We start from the raw sequence: 23,557 nt of genomic DNA, 5'->3' as shown, positions 1-23,557 counted from the left end.
CGGGAGCGTCCGCCTCGCACCACCACCCCTTTCGGAAGAGGGGAAGGTGCTCGCGTCGCTGGGACTGGGGAGATTAGTTAAAAACAGAGCAGAGAACAACTTTATCTGGCTCTGAAGTTGGCCCAGGTTTGAGAGGGGGTCAGGCTGGAGGGCTCCCGGGGCCCTGCCCGGCCTGCCCTATCGCCCGGTCGCTGGAGCTGCTCAGCCTGAGGTGTTCTAGGTAGCGCTGCGGCCTAATGGTGCGTACTGAGGTACAGGGTTTCTCAGCGAGATCGAACGTGGGGGGTCCCCGACTCGGGAAGCAGCTTAATGATCCTTTACCTGAGGACTTGCAGGGCTTTGGTTTTTTAACGATCAGCTTTCAGTTATTCACTGGAGAGCGGTTTGGCGTGGCTGAGGTCTGGCTGCCATAGATGTTTCACCAGCAGGAGAAATGTCTTTGTGGAAAAAAAAGCCACCACACAACACCACTTGGGATCGTTTGTCCTTCAGCTACGCAGGGGCACTGCGGACCGGGGTCTTTGCGTTAGGGGGCGTCGGCCGGAGGTGCCCACTGTAGCTCAGGAGCTCATTTCCGAGAGAGAGCCGCCCCTTGCCCGCCAGGCCCCAAGCCTGCCAGGGGATGCTTCAGAAGAGGCAGAGGTGCACGCAGAAAGAAGCACAGGGAGGTATTGCTGTGGGGGAGATGAGGTGACGAGTGGTTAGGCTTTCGGAGAGAAGAGGAGCCCGCTTCTTGGAAACAGCTCGGCTGGCTGGCTGGATTCACTTGCTGCTGGGTCTCTTACCCCGCGCGGCTGAGCCCTCTCAGAGGAAGTGGGGGGCTGCCGGCTGGTTGCTTCTCGGGGCTAGGTGTTAGCTTTCTGCTTGGCTTTTTTGTCGGATGCTAATTAGTTCTGTTAATACGGGTCTCACTGCCTTCATGGAAGTGGTACTTCTGTTGTGTGTACTTTTCATTTGAAGTCAGCAGGGAGTGGAAACCTGTTTCTTTCGGTTTACTTTCTAGGTAGATGTGCTTGCTCTTGATGTAGCAGACCGGATTTCTTGACAAAATGCACCCCGAAACCAGATGTTGCACAAATGTATACCCACTTAGAGATGAATTGCTATCAAATAGACAGTAACGCTGCTGACCATTTATTATGCAGACCAATTCGTATTTTTTTACAGACAATGGCTTTGTGTTTGCCATTTTTACAAAAATAAAATGGATCAGCAATACAGTACTTAATTAGTCATATCCTGTATGCTTCAGAAGAGTGACATTTAATTTCTGGGACTCATTGTAAAGTGCCTTAAAGCTACTTGTTTGCTTGACAGTGAAATAAATTAATGCCTACTTCAGCTTGTGGCAGAGAAATGTTTTTCTCTGCAGATCTGCATGAACTTGAAAAGACAGCTTTGTCAAAACATAGCTCATAGAAATGCACAGCTATACATTGATTAGTAGGCTAGAGAGCCATTGCAATCAAAACAACTAATCAAAGTATACTTTTCGGAAACCCTTTTTTCCCATTCTCTTTACCCCCCCCCATTATTAAAGACTCTTTCTGGTAGGTTCATGTCAGTGCTTCACACTTGCCTAACAAAGGGTAAAAAGAGCTTTCTTACCATAATGACTGTTTTTCTTCTGCTTCCTTGATTTAAAAAATTACATAGTCCGGGTGTAATTCTGCATTTGGCAGCTTAATTCTTTTGCCAGTTTCTTGTTCCTGTAGATTTGGAATAATGCTGTTGGATGGAGTCCTTTGCAAACTTGAACTTCTGAAACATCTAAAAGAGATGAGGTAGCTAGATGTAGACTTGACTGAAATAATTGCCTGAAAAATTTCTAAAGGAGAAAATATCTTCTTTGCCATCACTGAAGAATAGAATAATAAGTATACTTTTGAAGTAAGTACGTAATTCACAATAATAAGATATGGTAATCCATATTTGTTCACCAATTTCTTACTGTGAAATAAGATAGATAGAAAAATATAGTCGGTCCTGCAGAAGTTAAGTCTTATTTAACTGTCTTGCAGATTCTTTTATTTATATGGGACATGATCCGACCTCTTTCTTTTGAAAAGATTGCTGTCAGATTCAGTTGTATTAAGCTATCTCAATTTGTACTTTTCAGTACAAATTGCAGCTATCTGAATTTGTACTTTAATAACAGAAGTATTATGGTGTATTTTTGTTAAAATAATGAGAAGTTGGTAGTAGAAGCTGTGCATCAAAAGATTTGAATTGTTTGGTTGGTGAATTAACCAAATGTGAATTAGCAAGATTTGACTGTATAGGCTGTTATTAAGAAATTACATGTTTTACAAGCTCTTTAAAAGTCTACCTAAGAGGCTGAGTAAACTCTGACTCAGTTTTACCATACACATTTTATCTGTATTTGCATAAAATCATTTGGGCTGGATCTTGACACAATATGAGCTGAGACAATAGTTGAGGTTTTGGTTTTTCCTTAGTTTTGTTTATTTTGTGGCTTGAGCATTTGGAATTTCACAAGACACATAACTAAGTCTGATACTAGATTTTCACGGGTAAACACATGTTTGTGGCCAAGAAATAATGCAGCGCAATGCAAATGAGACAATGGGCTGGTATATCTAAAAAGAAAGAAAAAGCTAAGAATTGAATTTTACCAATAATAGTGTTCTGAAATGTAAAAACATTAAGATGTTCTGGCTTTTCTTTTTGGACCGTCTTGTGCAATGTACTGAATCCAAGAAATTAAACACTAACGAAATGTGTTGGTCTTAAGTGTTTATTTTGCTTATACTTCATGAGGAGTATTTGTTCATGATGAATGAAAATGCCATGAAAATTTAGTTAGATACTTGGAGCAGCTGGAGATCATCATGTAATAGAGACTCATGCACAGCACAAGGTGAGAGAGCAAAGTATTTTATTTAACTTTCACTGTTAAATGCTAAAGTATAGTCTCCAAAAGCTTTGCTTTTAAACTTTTCTTTCTGGCCCATTTACTTAATGTACTCACATCATAAAAAAGTAGGAATTTGGTCGGACACTGACTGAACTGGAGGGTAGTGGAACAAGCTGGAAGTGCTACAATCCAAATGTGGGGGCTGGATGTCTAACTCCCATAGTTTAACCTGGAACTCCAAGCTTATCCATTTTTCCCATTAAAAAAAAAGTCTGTAGAAATGTTAAGTATTCTACCACACTGAAGAATTCACACTTGGATAAATGGGGACCTGGAAGACAGATTTTTATTGTCATTTCATGCATCTGTGGAACTCTGACTTTAATGAAAGTATATTTTTAAACAATCACCTTTCAGACTTCATTTGAAGTTTCATGAGCATGCTAGGAAACAGCTTGCTTTTTGGAAGCCTGGAAGAAGCCCTTCTTGGTGGTTAAGAAAGATTGTGGAGTGCAAAGTGGTATTTGATAATCTGGAAGTTGGTTTAGTTTTGAAAATAAGTGCAAGTATAAATGGTAAACATTTATTCTAAGGACTAAGTACAGAATATGATACTGCAACATTGTATAATTGAGGCAACATTTAATAGGTAAAGTGGGCTGGAATGTATTGTATCTTTTAAAATCAAAATGAATCTTTTTAACATCAGAAAATTGGTTCTTAATTCTGTAAATTCATCTGGTCTCACCCACAATGCTGGAGTTCATTTTGGCTGCCCTGATGTAGGTGAAAGGAGTCCAGAGATGCAACTAAATTATTAGAGATGCTGAAAATCAAGGGGCACTGAAAGATTTGATCTGATTCCAAGGTCAGACACGATGGATGTATGCACAATAGTAACGGGAAAAATAAGCTAGACACTCGTCTATTTAAATAGGTTAATTCCTCTAGGGTATTTAGCTTACTTAACGTGTTATAAAGCTTTCTCCAATATTTTTGGTTGCATCTTGATGTTTCTTCCAGGTATTAAATATTTAGAACTTCATGCTGAAGGTCTCTGTTCACCTTCTGTGCCTTGCAAGTTAGCAAGCTGATTCCTGTAGACTATTCTGGTATTTCATCTGACTCTTTAGAAGTTCTTCTCAAAACACTTGAACTTGAAAGTTTTTCTGTGCATCACTTCTTGCCCACAGTTTTAGTCTCAGTGCTCAGTAATATCGGTTTACAGCCATGGTAGTTCAGTACATGTTCTTTATAAAGATATAAGATACAGGATTTCTGAGAATGCCTTTTCAGCCAAACAAGCTAATTTCCATGGTTAAATGTGGTGAAGACTAGGTATTCTTTGAAAAAGGTAAGGGCAATCAGGTAGGTTAGCTAGTCCCAAGATGAGAGCTTCACTTTATCAGACACTAAATCTCCAGAGACTTGCAGTTTGTCAGGATGGGCTGCACAGCTTTAAGTTGCTGAAGCTATCAGTTACAGTGTTTCCATTAAGCCTTCGATCTTTAAACTGTAGGTGCAGGGATGTTGGTTTTCTGTCTTAAGCCTTCAGCAGATAAACTATAATCCTAGTAAGTGCTTCTGTACAATCTGGTGTTACTGTTGTAGCACAGTGTTGTGTGACACATTTGACTGATTGCTGATGGGTGATAGCTGTAAGTCTACGTGACGCCTGATTTGTCATGCTGGACGCTCAGGCCTTTACAAATTTCATGATCTTTGTGTTGTAAAACCTAGTTTTCTTGTCTACTTTTCAGAAGATGTGTTTAAATCCAAAACTGGGGTAATAGTCTCTCACTAGTAGAATTACTGATAAAAATGAGTATCTACTGGCAGTTATTTGCTGTGGCTTTCTGTGTTCTATCCTGTGGTGTGTGTGGAGGGGGGAAGAGACAACCAGATCCTGTTGAAGACCCTAATTTCCTCAGGTCTCTGACAGTACCAACATAAGAGGCTACATCTGGAATAAGGGATCCTGTTTTGGGTCCCTCAGTACCAGAGGCGAGTCAACAAACTGGAGAGAGTCCAGCAGAAGACCACTGTGATAGGTAGGGACCATAGTGTTTCAGAAATGGAGAACTGGATTCTTTGAACCTAAAGAAGAACAGACTAAGGTGAGGGAAGCTACCTAAAGATGGAGCCAGGCTCTTCAGAAGCGCCCAGCAATAACAAGAGACAGTCATAAATTGCAGCAAGAAGAACTGTAGCTGGACATCAAAACCAGTGTTTTTACACACAATAAAAGTTGTTAAATTGTAGAACAGTTTGCCCAGAGAGGTTGAAAGTCTCCATCGATGGAAATTCCACAAAGCTTGTCTAGACAAGGCCTTGACCAACCTGACCAAAGTTACAAGTTGGCCCTGCTTCAAGCAGGGGGCTGGACTAGAGACCTCCAGAGGTACCTTCCAACCCAGGTCGTTCTGTATTAATTGCCTTTTAGCAGCTGTTGGTAAACATTTTGCGCTTCATTTTTTTTCCTTTCAGTTTACAGCTGATTTTCTGAGTTCTGGATACTGGTGGAACATACTGGGAGAGATGCTTTTAGGGTGCAGTTTTACAGTCATTAAAGCTAGTGCTGCCTTCCTGCTCTTCCATTCCTATGCCTGTCCCCGTAATGGCTCTGATGCTTGTCTGATTCCTGAAGTGAGTTGGTTCCAGGGTGCTAATCTTTCAGAAAATTAGATCAGCAAAAATTCCTCACAGGTTATTGATTTAGAAGAGGAGATTGAGAACCAGGAGTGAATTTTTGTGATGAAGAAGGTGAGAGCACAGAGGTGCTGGTTTAGATCAGCTTAAACAGTTAATGGGGCTGCACTGCACTAGCTGACTTCAGAAGTCATTAGTGTAGTTTTTAGTGCTTAATTCATAGAGCTGTAATGGCTATACACAGATTTTCTTTTGGATTCAGTTGTGTCAGGCCACCCCAGGAAGATGTTACTGCCTCCAAGGCATTCTGTAACTCATCTCTACCCCTCTGCTCAAAGCCATGGCATCTTCTGATCTTCAGGTGAACCTTTTCTAACCTGTTTCATTCCAAATCTGCAGGGATAACTGAAACAGCTAAACCAAGTCACAGGGGCTGATGTTGGTCTGAATGAATCAGGCAAACAGCTCTCACCTGGAGACTTCAGCAGAAGGATGGTGATGGACAAGGCAGCATTTGGTTTTGCCATCTGTGCAACAAAGGTTTCTCTGCAGTTTGTGCCTGTTGGATGGCTGCCTGGCTGGTGTAGACTTAAATACACTTCTGTAATCCTAACCTTATGCTTTTTGGGAGTGAGGGAGTTGAATTTATGTTCATATGAACAAATGATATAACATATTTGATTCACTCTGACTGTTTTGTATTCTGCAAAGCTTCCTTTTGATGATCTGTTTTGTTCAGTGCTACATTAAAGGAAACTGAACATTGGCCAGGCACTATCCATAATGTCTTGGCATTCCCTCATCGTGATTACAAATAATGTATTACCTTTTGTAATTCTCAGATAAAATTGTTCCTTCCACCTTATGCAGAAAGATAGAAGTAAATGTTCTTTATTAGACCAGATGATACGGTTAGAGAACTTAGACAAGGTTTTGAGTGCACAAACCCTTCTTCAAGCCTGAACTAAAAGTGGAATAAATACCAGTTGAAAACAATTGCTGAGAGTCTTAGGCCATCTCTGAAAGACAGTGGTGAATATCTCTTGAATGTAAAGTATATGGAGTGTGGGGAGAGAGAGTGAAATGGTTTAAATAATGTTTATGCAATTAAACTCTGCCAAGGCACAATCCTAATCCTTGGAATATCCTTCCAATTTATCTAGCTGATAGAATTCAGGAGTATTCTAAACTTACAGTTCAAGAGTATATTTGATTCAATCACAAAGACTGATTGCTAAAAATACCTTGCAGATATTCTAGATTTACCAGTCTTTGTCCCATGAAGCAGAGATGTTTTGTGGTACAGTTTTATCATCTTTTGGTATTTCTGAATGTGTGCTGTCTTTCTTAGTGACTGTTTCATGCAGCAATATCTCCTGCCTACAGAATAGTTTCTGTTCTTCTGTTTTGCTTCTTGAAAATGATGTGCTAGATGTTGTACATACTTCCCCAAGTTCCTCTACTTGGCATTTGTGTGTCATCTTGCAAACTATGGTTTTTACAGGTAGGATGGCTGTCTATGTTGCCTGCTAAACTAATTGTGGTATTGTACTGAGTGGTCAAAAAATGGAATTCAGGATTATTGATTTTACTGGAAGAGTGGGATTTGTCTTTAACTTTTGAAAGTCAGATATCCAGTCTAAGCTAATGAACTAGGCAGCTCCAGAAGATAATTCATTCTCCTATCTCTCATGCTTGTTGGATGAAATAATCCTCCATGTGGGGAACTTTTTCCTCTCTTAATTGTTTACAATGGAAATTTCGATAATAAACTTAGCCAGGTGCGAAACCTTTTAGGTGGTTGAAAATTCTCCCTGACTTAAATGCTCTTAATGTCTCTTGGACAGACACTTAAAACTGTGGTTGTGCTTATATTGTTTCAGATGGACCCTACTAGAATTTCAAAAGAACACGCACACTGTGTCAGAACACTTTTTGGACATCAAGAAAATACAGATTTGCATGATACATCCTTTGAAAATCAAGAAACGAAGTTAATGCCAGAATCATGTAGAAGCATGAAACAGGCTCTCCAAAGAGCTGTGAAGAAGGTAAGTGGCAGACAGACTGTGTTCCATTATTTCATGCTCCTGTTGAACTTACAACAATTTTTCCAACATCTATATTCAGAGGTAAGTTCTAGAATAATCGAATGGTGTTCGAATAATCCCTGAAGTTGCATCCAAGATCATACTGCATTTGCGCATGAACCTGGTAGTGGTTAACCAATTCTGTATTCAAACACTTTTTTTTTAAGGAAGACTTGAAGTTGCACTGAAAAAACGATGATTGCAGTTAGCTGATTGGCAATTCGGACATTTGGATGGGCCTGCATGGTAGTCATTTATCCTAATATTTGTATAGGTTTGCCAACACTTTGGATGTTCATAAGAAAGGACAGTTCCACATTGTTTTCAAAGCAATCTTCCTGACTCTGTTTCTGACAAGATTCTCTCAAGTCAAGATCATCAACAAGCAAAATATTGCCTGAAATACAGAGGAAATAACATTTGCTCTTGTTTCTTACTCTTTCTGCAACCCAAAATGAGGGATAGTATCTCCTTTTTCTTTTTTTGCTCACTTTGCCAGTTCTCTGTTCTGTGCAGACTATTCCCACACTGGCAGAAGAGCGACTTTGCCATAGCACGATAACTCGGCGGTCTTTGCCCAGCAGTTGAGAATGACAGCTTGTTCCCAAACACGAATGTGCTGGTTTTGGCTGGGATAGAGTTAATTTTCTTCATAGTAGCTGGTATGGGGCTATGTTTTGGATTTGTGCTGGAAACAGTGTTGATAACACGGGGATGTTTTCCTTACTGCTGAGCAGTGCTTACACACAGTCAAGGCCTTTTCTGCTCCTCACCCCACCCCACCAGCGAGCAGGCTGGGGGTGCACAAGAAGCTGGGAGGGGACACAGCTGGGACAGCTGACCCCAACTGACCAAAGGGATATTCCATACCATATGACATCATGCTCAGCATATAAGGCTGGGCGAAGGAGGAGGAAGGGGGGGACGTTCAGAGTGATGGCGTTTGTCTTCCCAAGTAACCAATACGCGTGATGGAGCCCTGCTTCCCTGGAGATGGCTGAACACCTGCCTGCCGATGGGAAGGAGTGAATGAATCCCTTGTTTTGCTTTGCTTGTGTGCGCGGCTTTTGCTTTCCCTATTAAACTGTCTTAATCTCAGCCCGTGAGTTTTCTCACTTTTACTCTCCCGATTCTCTCCTCTCCCCCATCCCACCGGGGGGGAGTGAGCGAGCGGCTGTGTGGGGCTTAGTTGCCGGCTGGGGTTAAACCATGACAACAAATAACAAAAGTAGTCAGCTAAAGAAGTCAGTCCTAATGAAGAAGCCTAGGCATGGTGGATATATGTCACAATCACCTCTTACTGCAGTTACTGCCTCTGATCTCTTTGTGTGTTCATGATAGTGTTTAGTGCTAATTATGGGCTATTTAAAAGCTGAATGTCTGCTATGGTATTTGGTTTTCCTGGCTTACCAGGTCCATTACTACTTCTTCACATCTGCATAAGACTCTCAGTTTTTCATAAAGGATATTACATTAGGTTTGAGCTGAACTCATGTACACTTTACAGAGTGAATTGTACTTGAGTAAATTATATGCTACTTTAATTCTGCTAATGCTTGCTTTTAACGGAGTAGCCTGAGTGGCAGATCTTTTTGTGAACAAAACTTAAAGAAACCTAGGAGTTCATGTCTTGTCCCATTTGCTAGCCACTTCTTTGAAAAGCTTAAGGAAAAAAAGAAAGGTTAACTCTGTAGGATTAGTTGTATCTTCCAGCATTTTATAGACTGTCTCACACTACACCTACTTCTGTGTGCTGATATTAGGCTGCTTGTTCATGCAACTCCCATGACAGAGTAAGGAGTTTGTTACAGTAAGTGAATAGGAAGCCCTGTATTCTGGTCATTTGCTGCTGGTTACTCAACAAAGGCATTGGCTTTAGTTGAGGCTGCGTATCCTGCCTTTCTGGATGGAGGTTAAATGCTGCAATGTCCGTGGCCAAGATAAGTAGTGAGTAGGGATAACTTTTTTGGCTGATGATCATTAGTTTGAGAACAATAAAATTTCCCTTGCCAAAGTAATCAGACTCTGAATTTCCTTTGAATACAATAGAATGTATTAAGCAGCTGGGTCAGTGCTCTGGCTGCTTTGTCATCATATATTGATGACACAGAGAAAAATAGGAAAATGCTTGCCTGGGGCTACATTTGCATCTTTTCGGTATATCAGAGAAGTGAAAGAAACAGTGTTAAGGCAAAATTACACTTTATCATGTACAGTAAGCTCTGCCTTTCATTGGCTCTACTATAATGAAGGGCAGAGATGCAGCTCAATCTTACTTCCAGTTGTGCTAGTCCTTTATGAGTGGGAATGCAGCTAATATGACTTGAAGGAGGTTTCCTATTGTCTGTGCTTTCTTTACTTTCCTGAAGGAGAATCTAATCTGTGTGTGTTTTAAGAACCAGTATCCTTATTTGAATTGACAGCATGTTAAGTGACTGAAATGGAACACTTTAAAATACCATTTAAGTTTTGTGATTTTTCAATATTTTGTCTTTTGCAATTCAAGATGTTCAGGAAATGAAAATAGACAACTTGCTTTTTGCTCAGGTTTATGGTCTGGTTACAGCTTTTAGCTTACTGCACTGGTTCTCATCTGTTTTCTTTGCACACCTGTAGACCTAGTGCTTAAATCTAAAGCAGGGATTGGTGTTGAAAATGAAAGTGCTCTTGTGAAAACCGGTGTAGTAGGGCTGCAAGGTTAGGTCTAGAAACATTTGTCTCCTGAAAAAATAATAATTAAAGATTTTCTTTTAATCAAAATCGAATGGTGAATTCCTTAACATACTCCAGGATAAAAATACTGCTTAGGGAGCAGCTTACTCAGTAGAAAGCACATTTTCAATATTGCATATAAACTTTCAAGCAGACAAATAATATACTTTCCTAGCCTGTCTGTTTGCTTAATTTTTTTTGCATGTAACCCTAAAAACCTTTTGGCAGTCCAGATGCACTAACCACAATTCTTATGAAGTCTGTTATGAGCCTGAAGTAGAAAGGACTACAAACATATCTTGGGTCAATTCATAAGTAACTTTTCTTGGCAATACTCCCAGCTTCTAGCAGCTTGGGGAGTTCAGGCGTAAACTAGTCTCCCACATGGCAACAGAGTATTTTGCTAGACCTCCAGGACAGCACTTACAAAAAGATCTGTATACTTAGCAGACATTTAAAGTGCACATAGTTATGGACAAAGTCAAGGTTTGATGAGTGATTGCTCTAAGTTGTTAAAATTTCACAGTTTCCATCCTACAACCTTACATGCCTTTTTTTTTTCTGCAGGCAATAGACTACTCATTTGGATAGAGGTTGTAGTGCTGATCTCTAAACTATCTTCTGATGAATATTGGTTCATGTATTTTCTATTTCACTTCCTTCCTGATTAGCATTCTTCAAATTGTTGAATTTCTGGCAAGATAATCAGATACTTCTTCCTGGTATTAGCTGGACTGAAAGCACTCAGACAGTAGAAGAAACAACTACATAAAGGAGCTTTAAGATCACAGCTGAAGCAATACATATTGAATGTCCAGAGGGCTTCTCTTCTGATTGGTCTCGAAAGGCTACTTGCAGCTGCTCAGAGTTGATACTGAGATATTGTAAAAGCCAAAGGAGAGGAAAACCCATTCATAAATGTCACATGTTCAAATGTAGCCTGTCTCTGCATCCTCAACATTGGACATAACTTGAAGAGCAAGAGTTGTTTTTGTCTTAAAGATGCTGCGATGCTAAGGGTTAAAACCTGCAGCCTGCTGTGGATAAGGAAAGAGCAGTTCCCAGATTTCCAGGCACTTAAAGCATGACTTTAGCTTTTAAAATGTGGAAGTTTTGCAGCTTCCCAATGGCCTCTTAACGTTTTTGGACGAAGGAAGACACATTTTTCATTTTTGTGACTGGCTGCTTGACTGTTGTTTAAACAGTGACTGTATGAAGGAGATTGGAATGTGGGAAGCAGTCCAGTAGAGTTGACTTGGTGAGCAGTGAGCAAGTGACGCAAAGATGTACAAGTGCAGCCTATCGAAAGACTAAGAGTGGTGTGATTTTTTTGTGTACAGTTTTTCTAAAAATAACAGCTTGGTAACGCACATGGTTCTGTGGGTGGCAGTCTTAAGGGAAGTCATGGGTAGTATTTTGTCAGCAGTTCTCATGCCATTATAGCAGTGCCTTAGTGACAGGTTCTGCTGAGCTTTTTCTGCTTTCTTAATGGTGGTGTACATCGTGATTAGGTATAAGATGCTTAAAGACATTAAGGTGCCAAAGAATGCAGTTGATACTTTAAAGATTTGGAAAATCCTAACTCTTAATTCCTTGCAGTAAGGATATGAAAGCAGTAACGATACCAGGGGATTTTTATATTCCCACTAAGAGGCCATCTTTAGACATCTGGATACCTTCAGACATCCACTGAACAATGTGGTCCTTGAGTCCTTCAGGGTCAGAAGCAAGTACATGCTAAAATGCTTTTGTAAGGTAGGTTGTGTATCAGCACCTTGGAACTGTAGAAACTTGAAGTAAAAAAAAAAAAAAATCAAGAGAAGTGTTGAACTACTTATTCTTCAGGAGGGAACCCACAGCTCCATCTCTGTTACCTAGGGACTAGTTCATGTATTTCAGCTTTCTTTTGGAAGTCTGGGCAACAGAACACAAAGGAATGTCAAAATTTTGTGGGACTGGTCAGAATCAAGTAAAGAACTAGACATTAGAGAGTACTCGGCTGATGGAGGATTTCTGTTTTCTGGCCATGGGCTAGCCACTTCTAATCCAATGACAAGCACACAGAAGAGTCAATGAATATGAGCCGGTCTCCAGCTCTTCTCAGTGTGTTAGTGTTGGGCTCACGCTTATAATCTCCCTTTTGTTGTAATGACACTTGCATTCCTAATTGCATAGTAGCATAGCTTCAAGAGGAGTACAGGAGAGTGTTCGTGTCAGAGAGGGATGCTCCTAGGAAACAGGAAAGTAGGCTCAAGACTGTCAGGACAAGGAGAGTTGTGGACCCAAGTCTTCCTGGGTAGCTGTTCTGCTTACCAAGTGGTGATGTTGCAGATGAACAGTACCACCAACAGTTAGAAAGAAAGCAGCTCAGACTGCATTTCATGAGGATCACAGCCTTTCCGCATGGAAGATGAGCTGAGTCAGGCTGCTAGATCTCAGAAGGTGAGGTACCCAGCTGCTCAAGCTAGAGCTTCTTTGGAAATATGCAGAAGCAGAACTCTATACTCCCAAGAAAAATGTAGGTTAAAAGGAGGATGGCAGTTGGCCAGTTCAGGGACTTCAACGGCTATGCAGTTACCAACCATGGGTTTTTTTTTTAGTATCAGTTTAGATAATAGGAGATTAAAATGTACATAGCTCTTTTTGGATCTGCCCAGTAGCCTCTCCAGGATTATCACATCCCCCAGAACGAAAGGATACGAAAGCAGACTCGACATCTGAGAAGTTCCATTAAGAAGGCAAGAAAACAAAGCAGTCCCCCCTTTCTAGGGAAAGGATTGGAAGTACGTGTGGTGCAGTAATGTCTGAGAATGTAGTCTATCTCCCAGTCTCTTTTACCTTAGTCCTGCTCTCTTCAGAGGCTTTTGCCGCTTTTCGCAGTATCTAGTACTTGCGATTTTTTGTTGTCTTCCTACTTCTGAGGAAGTTAAAAGAGCTCAAGTATGGCTAGAGGCTGATGCTGGTGTGCAGCTCCTAGAATTGAGCTTCATTTTCATGCTCCTAGAATTGACATTGAAGTAGGAAGATCAGAGAGGGGAAGTGAATGTAAATGGGGGAGGTGGACATGAGTTTTGCTTCTTTTGAAGTTGCAATTCTGCTTTTCTTCTCGTCTCTACAGCAGAAAGCATTTTAATGATTCTTATCTACAAAATCAGCATATCTCTGCTGAAGTGTAATGCTTTGATAGTCATACTACAACTTCCATACTGCTGTGGCTTTTCATTTTGGTTTAACATTTAAGCACCTACTGAAAGGGGAAAGTGAGAGTAACAAGTGCACAAGTGCACTGGCTAAGGCGTTACAGATTTCACTGTGGCTGCAAAATTACATAAAAGCAGGACCTTAGGTGTTTTCAGAGCAGGATTTCAAATTCTAAAACACCGCAGTGATTGAGAGCACAGTGGAACATTGCTGATCTGGCCAAATGTGAGGTGTATTGCATATACAGGGTATTGAATCAGTCGAACAGCAGTATGTGTCACATAAAGACAAAACAAAGGACCACTTTTAGGTTTCAAAGATGAGATATGATTTGCTATATTCAGCAAAATGTTTCCTTTTACTAAACATCTTCTTGATGGCTCCATAGTATGAGGTATTCTGAATAGTAAGTAGAATATTACCCCTGTTTTTTAGAAAACAGAGATGAAGAGAGTCATGGGGGAACAGGGGACAGAACTGAGGATTGAACCTAATATTAGCAGGACATGGTCCAGCCTTGTAACAAGAATAGGCTGTTTAGATTTTTGAAAACTGCTGTTTGTATGTTTTCTCAAGAGGAAAACAGGTGTGGATTATTAAAAGCAAGGCTTTTTGTGGTGCCTGATGTCTGTTACTTGTGCTGTTCTTGGTTTTTGCTAACATGGGTTTCATTCATGTTAAAATTCATCTGCAGTTTTGAAGAATGCATACTTCCAAACTCTGGCACCCAGTCCACTTGGCCCAGTACAGATATGGAAGATACTTAATCCTTCAGTTCCTGCATACCTTGTTAGAAGTGAGCCTTGATTATAAAGCCTTGTAGTCTTGCAACCTTCCCTATTAGTAGTCAAGTGTGAGGGGTGGAGGTTTTCATTTACCTCATCACAAATAAAATGCAGAGCTTAGCTTTCCTTAGTTGTTAGTGTGATTACACTCCAGTCCCTATGTAGAACTGCCTCTTTCATTACCTTTTGACCCCAAGTAGTTAAATCAGTTCATAAACTCCATTGTTTTATGTGATGCATTCTTAGCAGTCATTGTTCCATTATACTTAGAGAAATATTCCAAATGCAGTAGGAAGGGTTGTAAATGTCCTGTTGCCACTACTTCAATAAATAGTGCAGTGATCATACACACCGATACATCATTCCTATCCGCCTTTATCAGATGTATTGGACAGAGGAAGTAATTTGATTGTGGCAGCTAAACTGTGTGTTCATATTATACATCATGTAAATATGAGAATATGTATCCCAGGCATTTGAATATACTGTAGGTAGAACAACCCCCACATATACGTACACACAGAGTGTTGTAATTGTGCAAACTACCTGCAATACACAGTATTACAAAACCAAGACAACATCAAAGCAATGGCTCTTTCTCATTTTAGGAAGTCCAGCATGTCATGGGAAGAGCACCACCAAGACCAGAAAAAGGTAGGTGCCGATTTATGAATAAGAAATATTTTAGTTCTCCTAAACTTGTCTTTCTGAGGTAATGCAATTCTTTTATCTCTAGCTGCAATGGAGGCATTAGGAATGGATCTGTACAAGAGAAGCAAACCTGAGAAGCAGCCTTTTGCCCATCTCATTATTGATGATAAGAATATTCCATCTGGTAAGTTCAGTTTTAAGTGAATACATCCAATGCTACTATAAATGTATAAACAGTGAAGTATATGAAAATAGTTCAGCAATACCAGCAACAGACTGGGATTTCAGAAATGGCTTTTGATAATGAGAAGAAATTGGATGCGTTAAAGGATTTCAGAGGCAGCAGAGGTAGTGTTAACAGGAGGATAGCTCCCCTTTGCCTCACCTATCTTACATCAGTGTGTTATGTGCTGAATGGCCTCCATTTCAAATGACCAGTTTTCATGATCAAGCTCTGAGGGCTTGGCCTGCCTCTTTGTGCTGTCTTCAGGTGAGGAATGAAGATATGCATTGAATACTCTCCTCTGAAGTTTCTTATTTTCTTTAGCTAGTAGGGCTCATCTGGAATTCTTCACTCACTGGACGTCAGCTATGGGTATACATACACACAGATGTATGCATACATACATACAAAGATATACCAGCACAAAAATTGGCCAGAATCCAGATCTTGCAGGTTGGAAGATGTTCCGCTTCCTTTGAGTCTAAGATTTTTTTGTCCTGTTGTCAGATGAAGAAATGTGTTGTTTTCTGTTGTAAAATTCAAGAATGTCTTATATCCACCTATTCAGCCCTTCACAGCAACACTCCTTTTGTATGCTGAAGTGTAATCAGGTCTGTACTGGGTGACCCAGCATTTGTCTTCCAAGTGGATCTGAAAGCTGAGAATCTTACATGAATACACAACACACATGCACGTCAGGTGCCCATCAGTGTAAGAACTTGCCATAAAGGAAGCACATCTTTCATTTTGAGGTGTTGAAAACCTAGAACTGCAATCCCAATGTCATTATTACAACTTGCCTGCTAGTTCCCTGCCCTCTGTGGGTACGTTGCACTCTCATAGCACACGGCTGAATTATATGGCATGTTGAAAAGGTTTTGTCATATTCCATTCATAATTATGTTGCAGGGCTGGTCTAAACTTTTTCACATCAAGACTCCCGGGGCCTTCCTGATGTTCAGACATGCCAAAGCTTCACAAGGGTCTGTCTGCATCCATCTAGTCCAGTAGCAGGAAGACCAAAGATCGTAGCATTGTACTCTGAGCAACTGGGTTTCTGGTCAGTGTGTTGACTTGGGTGCAGTATGTTTCTGAGCTATTAAATAGGGGGAAAAAATGTTCCTGTGGCTTTTATCTGCCCCTATGGTAAGAGGATGGCATTCTTTTATCTTGCCAGAGCTCTTATTCTCTACCCACAGGTATCTTTGGATGGCTTTGGGAATATCCTCACTAGTACAACATGAGGGAACAAGACATGAGTCTGCCTTGGAACACTCTCCAGAGGAAAAGATTCATTCCTACAATTTTAAGATATTCTAGTACTGTTTCCTTTTTTGCTCTGGGGCACTGTCAGTTGAGATTTTTCTCTTTGTATTCTCAACACAACAATCAGCATTGGTGTGGTAGAAGTAAACCAGAGTTTATTCTGAAGCTATCAGACAGAGGATCTCGAGATAGAAGGGGGCATTAATCACCACTGAAGATGTATACATTTTGCAGTGCTGAACTCCGTGTTAATTAAGCTATGTGCATTGCTTTTCTGTTTTCTATAACCAAACCAAAGGGGAATGCTGTGTTGAGGCTTGAAATCTGAGATTTCAGCAGCCTGCATACCTTGCTCTTGCTCTGTTTAAAGACAAAGCACTTCTGTACACAAGGAGTTAGCATCTTGCCTGGAGGGATAGGATTCTTTCTCGCTTCAAGTGCATTGGCATTGCCAAGCTCCAGAGCTTTATAAGCAGAGAGCATAAGCAGCTTGTCAGATGGCAGTCAGAACTTCTACAAGCTTTCTTATTAGCTCAAATGCCTCCTGACAAGCTTCTATTTCAGTCAGATTTTGGCTTTTGACATAGGTCAATAGTAGCAGATGCAGTATCAGTAAACTTGTCTTAGCATTTTGTCTTTGGAAGGATTCAATTAATTTGCTAGTCATAGAGACAGATCACTTATATCTACAGAAGTGGAGTGTGTCAGTGTCATACTTTGTGAAATCCACCTTTCCTGTAGGGAATGTATTTGCTGTCTAGCTGGATGTTGCTGTAAACTGTATTTTTGTCAGGGCTAGCAGCTGATAATTTTTACTGTTGTGCAACACTGCATTAACCTTCTAGGGAGTGATGTAGCACATCTGTGGGTAATGGCAAGGGAGGCATTGCTCTTGTTTGCTCTCTTCACTTTTTTTTTAATAGCACAGGCTGCAGGAACTCTCAGAAATACAGTGCCTGTGACAACAAGCTGCTTTGTTTCTCCTTGGAGCAGATCAACCCGTTACCAATGTGATGAGTTGGACCTACTGCCTCCTGATCTGGCTCATATGGCTTCTGCCTCTTCTGGAAGAGCATTGCCAGGATGTTAATCATGAGCACAGCTTCTGCGGTCCTTGTGGGCATTGCAGCAGTGAGGGGCTGCATCCTTACGGATAGCTGGAACCCTGAACCTACTGGTTGTGAGGCACTTGAGTATCATGCTCACTGGTATGAGGCAGTACCCACTTGGCTGGATGGCATAGAGGTTAGTGACAGGCATAAAGCATGAAGAATTTGCCTGAGGGTCACAAGGAGTTTTTCTCTCCCATCCTGTTTCCTCTGACTGCAAATGGCAATTTCTGTTTTCTTCCCCTGCTTCCTTACCGTACACGTCTGAAATCCTTCTAAATTGTTTTATGCCATCCGTGAGTCTGGACAGATCTGTTCTTAGTATTTTAAAGTTCTCTACTGTCATCACTCTGATCCACAATAAATAATGTCAGGAAAAAAAAAAATCAGTCTTCATCACTGTCAAACAGGATTTTATTTTAAGTAGTTTGCCACTGAATATCCTTCATGAAGGGGCACTGAGCAGTGTCTGTGAGGGAACATTTTCCTTTTACCTGGTTCACAATAATACCAAGCCCCAAATGGACTTTTGCAGCTGCAGGGAGTGCGAGGAAGGGGGGAAAATAACCCTTCCCAGGTCTTGGTGTCCCCACCCATCATTTGGCTGCAGAAGCCATAGTGGTTTGGTTTGCTATGTGTATTTTCTAGGTTTGCTGCCTTAGGTTAAAGCTGGATGCTTGCTGGTTGCTTTTTATCAGAGCTCACTATAAATGCTACGTAGGTTTTAAATGAAAACAGAGAGTTTTGGTTTATAAACTGATTACAGAAATTAGTCACAGTTTAAAGGAGAAAATCACAAACAAATAAATGTAAATGTTAAATATATCATTTGGGATGTGACTGGATACCTTTAGCTGTCTAAAGAAATGGTGTAGTATTCCAAGCTATTTACAGGTACAGGTTCGGCTTAGCTGCCCTTTGCCTCCAAAACAGTTTTTCAGAGCAGACAGTGCTTTGGTTCTTCCCTCAGGCTTTATTTATACTGGAAAGCTACTAGGATGCAAACAAAGTATCAATACAGGGGGCTACTTTCTCCTCTGTTCCCCTCCCATCATCTTCCTTCTTACTAATTAATTTTATTGAAACTCATTTCTATTAGTCTTAGTTCATGCTCACAAATACCCAAGACATTGTTTTGATTTGTCTTCAGTTAACAGAAAAACTGTGTATTATCTTGACTTTTTTTTAAATGCTTTTTACCATGTCTGGGAGGTTATCTTACTCATTATCTTTCTGACCTCTTCCTTCTCTGTCAACATGACTTACCTTGTGCTATGTAAATTTTATCACAAGATACTGTATTGCAGCACTTCTGACTGTCCCATGGCTTGGGTTCTGTTTCAGAATTTCTGATATATGGACAGCTGATTTGGCACTTGTATGCTCCAGTTTTCTCCTCTGCCTGTGTTTTGGGTACTGATTGTTTTGGTGTCTCCAAATTGGGGTGTATTACCACCAGAAGTGCTGAGAGCCTGCTCGCTCCTTCCATTAAAGGTTGCATGGCATAACTCCTACCAATGCAACTTTGTGCTGTGCTGCTGGCTACGGCATGCCTCTTCTGAAGATCTGAATTGTGGCAAAATGCCCATCCGCCTCAGTTAATACAATTGTAGCATTATAATTTAGGTTGGAAGGGACTTCCAGAAGTTATCTAGGCTAATCCCCTGCTCAAAACAGATATGGTCATCTTCCATCATCTCTTGGCCTGTCCCTCCACCTAACCATGGATGAATGACACATATTCCCCTCAACACCAAAACAGCGTGAACAAACTTTACCCAGAGCCCCTCTCAGTATCTCACTTACAAGTGACTGTGGCACCTATTTTCTCTCTTCCCCCTCCTTCAGCAGAGAATCATGCATTCCCACTAAGCATTTCTTCAAAATTGCTACTTGATTAAGACTGGCAACTAAAAAGTTTACTTGCCAGGTAAATAAAATCTGCCTAGCAACTACCCAGTGTGCCACCAGTCAGTCACAGCATGCCAGCATGCCTTTCTGTTCCATCATATGCATACATTCCTGTCCTGTATCTCTGATGTGCCTCTCCTTCGATCCAAGCAGTGATTTGCCTATCCTCCTCATTGTGAAGGTGGCCCAATCTCCTTGGGGGGGGGGCAGTATTTCTGGCAGACTTAACGTTGTGCACAAGAAGTTCTACAACTTCCTCAGCTATCCCCAGTGCTTGCAGGTGAATAATTCCAGGCTGAGAGACTTAAGATCTTAGTGTCACTTCCAATTAATTGATGGTTTTCAGAAGGTTTTTTTGAGGCACTGCACAGAAGATGGCTTCTCTGTATGATTTTGCTTGTTTAATTTCTACCTGGTTGTACTGGAGCCGTAGGGGAGCAACTATTTATGATCTGCCTTTGACAGCCTGTGCTTTGCTCAAGTCTTTGTGGAAGAACGCCAGAAGTTTTTTGTTCTGGACTACTGTTAAAGTACTCCTCTCACATGCAGAAGTTGCTTGCCCTTGGCAGTTAGGGAAGACTCATAGCTCTCAAATTCATCTGTCCCTACTTCCCCTCATGTCTTTCTGCACAAACAAATCCAGGAGGCATCTTTTTAAGTAATCAAATACACTTGGGGCTTTCCCCCAGCATGCTTGTGAGCGCTCATGGTTCTGGGGCATGCCTTGATACATGCTTGGAAGAGAGGGCACTGGGCCCTGCCATATGTCGTGGAAATCTTGGTGGGAATAGATGGGTTTGGTTTGATGTCAGGAGAATAAGGTACTGAATATTCCAAGCAGGCATTTAGATGCACTGGGAGCCTAAGGTGTAAGGACTTCTGGTGCCTGTGTGGGTGGACCCAGTGCTGTGGGTGCCTCAGAGGGAGCAAATGGAGTTAGTCTTGTGTGCTGAAAATTGCTAGTGATTAGGAGGACGTTGGATAACTCTCATCTGTTGTGTTATATCCTGCGTATTACACTGAACAAATGGTAGTGGCTTGTGCATATCAGGAAGGGTCAGGGCCTGTGTGGCTTTCTCAGGACAGTGCTGTTTCCTCTGGGGGCATGCCCGTGGGCCTTGGCTGGATCTTCTCCTCCCACTGTTGCCTATTCCTCTGTTTTTGCAGGCAGAGGCCGTGAGATGAGGTGGGTGCTATAATGGGGATGGTGGTGAAGCTGGAGAGGTGGAAGGGACTGAGGGATGTGTGCTGCAGGGCATGCTCCTCAACAGAAAATACTGTGATAAGCCTCTACAAAATACATGAGCTGCAGTAGCAATGCTATCTGGGCTGGTGTTTCAGGCTGCTTTTTAACGCTGTGCCACCAAAAACAAACTGAAGTGTCAAATGTGACCAGGTTTGGAAGGAAGACTCAAATGCTCTCTCTCAGTGCCTATCTGACCTCCTGCCAGGCCATCTCTTAGCACAGCCTCAATAGTAGAATCAAGAATATCTTGAGTTGGAAAGGACCTGTAAGGATCATCAAGTCCAACTCCTTGCTCCTCGCAGGACTACCTAAAACTAAACCATATGACTAAGAGCATTGTCCAGATGCTACTTGAACTCTGACAGGCGTGGTGCCGTGTCCGCTTGCCTGGGGAGCCTGTTCCAGTGATTGACCACCCTCTCAGTGAAGAACCTTTTCCTAATGTCCAAAGAACGTATTCCTAATGTCCAGGATCTACATGAAACGACATCTGAGATTTGACCAGCTTGAAACCTCCAAGCGATGGTACAATGTGGATGCGTGATGACAGCACCCAGGAGGTACCTTTCAGGCCAGAGTTCCTGGGGACATTTGTACATGTATATGTGAAGTTAGCTTTCAGTAACAGTGCTAAGCTGACAAACTAATCAAAATATCTCCACTCTCTCAGCTCCTTTTCATTCTCTTCACAGAGCATTCAGTTACCTTAACAGATAAGGGACAGCTTCCTGTTTACCATCACGTAGGCAGAGCTGAAAAGGCTTACGTGTACTTGTTAGAAGGAATTCAATAATGCTTGTTTACATATGTTAATTCTATTAATCTGTCCTTTTTTGTAGTCAGACTTGGTAACTGCTATATGTGTACTTTGATTCCTACATGCATGATGTTCTATGGAGAGACAGAGAATATAATCATAATTTTCTTTCCTAATTTGTGGATCTCCAGCTTAAGACAACTTGAAGGGGACTGTTCTCCAAGCAAGCTCATTGTTTCTAGTTTGAAACTTAAGATACTTTAAAATAAATAAAAATAAGAAAAGAAAAAAGCAATGCATCCAGAATCACATCTGTTTTCCTAAAGCTCTTTTTCCAAGACCTTCCACTAGTTATTAGACAAAGAAACTGAGTTTACCTTCTGAATACCTATAATTGCCCAGCTATAAGTATTTGTACAATTATCAAAGAATTAGGATGGTGCTGTGGGCCACTATCCTAGATATCTAGGATATGAGTAAACCAGATTGTGGAGCCTTATTCTGGTATATACAAGCACTGGGTTAAGTCTAAACATTGTTTTTGCATAAAAAGATTTGTTATGTCATAAATACTTGAAGTGCTATCTAAAGTCTAGGCAACTTACTGTGTAGTACTAAAGATGCACAATTGTATTGATTTTTTTTCCCCATTTTTTTTGTGTTCTCAAATGAAAATGTTTAACTTTGTACCACTACAGCCACAAGGACATAAAATATGGGAAGGTTTCATAAGCTTTCTCTTTGGGCAATTAGCAGTTTAACTTGTTTTCAGATTTTGTTTAGTTATTCCTTGCAAACACTTACAGGTTAAAAACTGATAACAAGATTTGTTGATTAGTAACTTTTCTTTTCAAATTCCTCTCAAGTATTTGTTACTTTAATAGAGTTTTAGGTGGAATGCTATTTCTATACAGAGCTTGTTGCATGTTTGCTTAGCATAATCAAACTATTGGCCAAGTAAATGTTTTGTACCATGGTCCACCAGCTGTTCTGGTGGAGGGCAGACAGTTATAAATAGCAAGCAAAATATGGCAGTACATGATGAGAAAAGGAAATTTCTTATGAATTTTTATCATAATTGTCTAATATTCACTTTAGCCTATATAGCTGTAGTTGCTATTGATTCTAAAAACCCGGGGATTGCTTTCTAAATGTTGAGTTTTGTTCAATGTTTATAAATAATTATTTTTTTCTCCCCTCTCTTCAGGAACTCGCAAAGTGAACCTCACATCCTGGCATCATGACAAAGGCCAGGCAAACTTATCAAATATGACATTCAGTGATGGAAAGCTAATTGTTAATCAAGATGGATTTTACTACCTTTATGCCAACATTTGTTTCAGACATCATGAAACTTCAGGAAACCTGACTAAAAGAGGGCTTCAACTGATGGTGTATATGACTAAGACAAACCTTAAAATAAGGCGCTCTGATGTGTTGATGAAGGGAGGAAGCACCAAATACTGGTCAGGGAATTCAGAATTTCATTTTTATTCTGTCAATGTAGGAGGGTTTTTTAAATTAAAATCTGGTGAAATGATAAGTATCCAGGTATCAAACCCATTGCTACTGGATTCATCACAAGAAGCAACTTATTTTGGGGCATTTAAAGTAAGGGATTTAGACTGAATCTTTCATTAGTGTGCTGAAAATTTTTTGGGTTTTTAGTGGTCCCAAAACAACTTGAACACAGAACTGAAAATCTTTTGCAATCCCATTGCATCTGTATAAGCCATATATCTCTAAAGACACGTTTTTGCCCTGTGCTGACTCCAGTGGGAGTCCCACAAGTGCACAGAAGGGCAAAATTACATAGTTCTCCTGATTCAGCCTTATAGCAGTTTTACTTCATATGTCTCCACTGGCTTCAGTAGAGTCATTATGACTTTTACATTGTTGTAGTTGAAATCAGAGCAATTAATATTATTCAACTTCTGTTTCCAAGTTCTGCCCTGACTTTTTAACCTATGCTACTCTTACTAGTTTTGGCGTGAACACAGGGCAGGACAGAACTTGGCTCCCAACTTGCATTTAGGGCTCAATTTTGCTTGGGCTTGAGCGTTCTGACCTTGAGACGGC

General features: G+C 40.8%; 1 protein-coding gene across 1 annotated transcript; it reads left to right on the top strand.

The window, feature by feature from the left end:
* Nucleotides 1-530: 530 nt before the first annotated feature.
* On the top strand, nucleotides 531-23,107 carry TNFSF11 (tumor necrosis factor (ligand) superfamily, member 11; the record flags this gene model as incomplete). The annotated part of the gene is given in 9 exon segments (XM_009581091.1): nucleotides 531-751; nucleotides 809-875; nucleotides 4,619-4,664; nucleotides 5,366-5,524; nucleotides 5,585-5,641; nucleotides 7,411-7,578; nucleotides 14,924-14,969; nucleotides 15,052-15,150; nucleotides 22,686-23,107. Coding segments are annotated over 9 exon segments (1,285 nt in total), but the record flags the coding sequence as incomplete, so codon positions are not given.
* Nucleotides 23,108-23,557: the final 450 nt, after the last annotated feature.

Source organism: Fulmarus glacialis, unplaced genomic scaffold (genome assembly GCF_000690835.1).
Source record: "Fulmarus glacialis isolate BGI_N327 unplaced genomic scaffold, ASM69083v1 scaffold43030, whole genome shotgun sequence".
In the NCBI taxonomy this organism is placed as follows: Eukaryota; Metazoa; Chordata; class Aves; order Procellariiformes; family Procellariidae; genus Fulmarus; species Fulmarus glacialis.
Note: the sequence above shows the minus strand (reverse complement) of the source record. Positions and strands in the feature narration are given on the sequence as shown.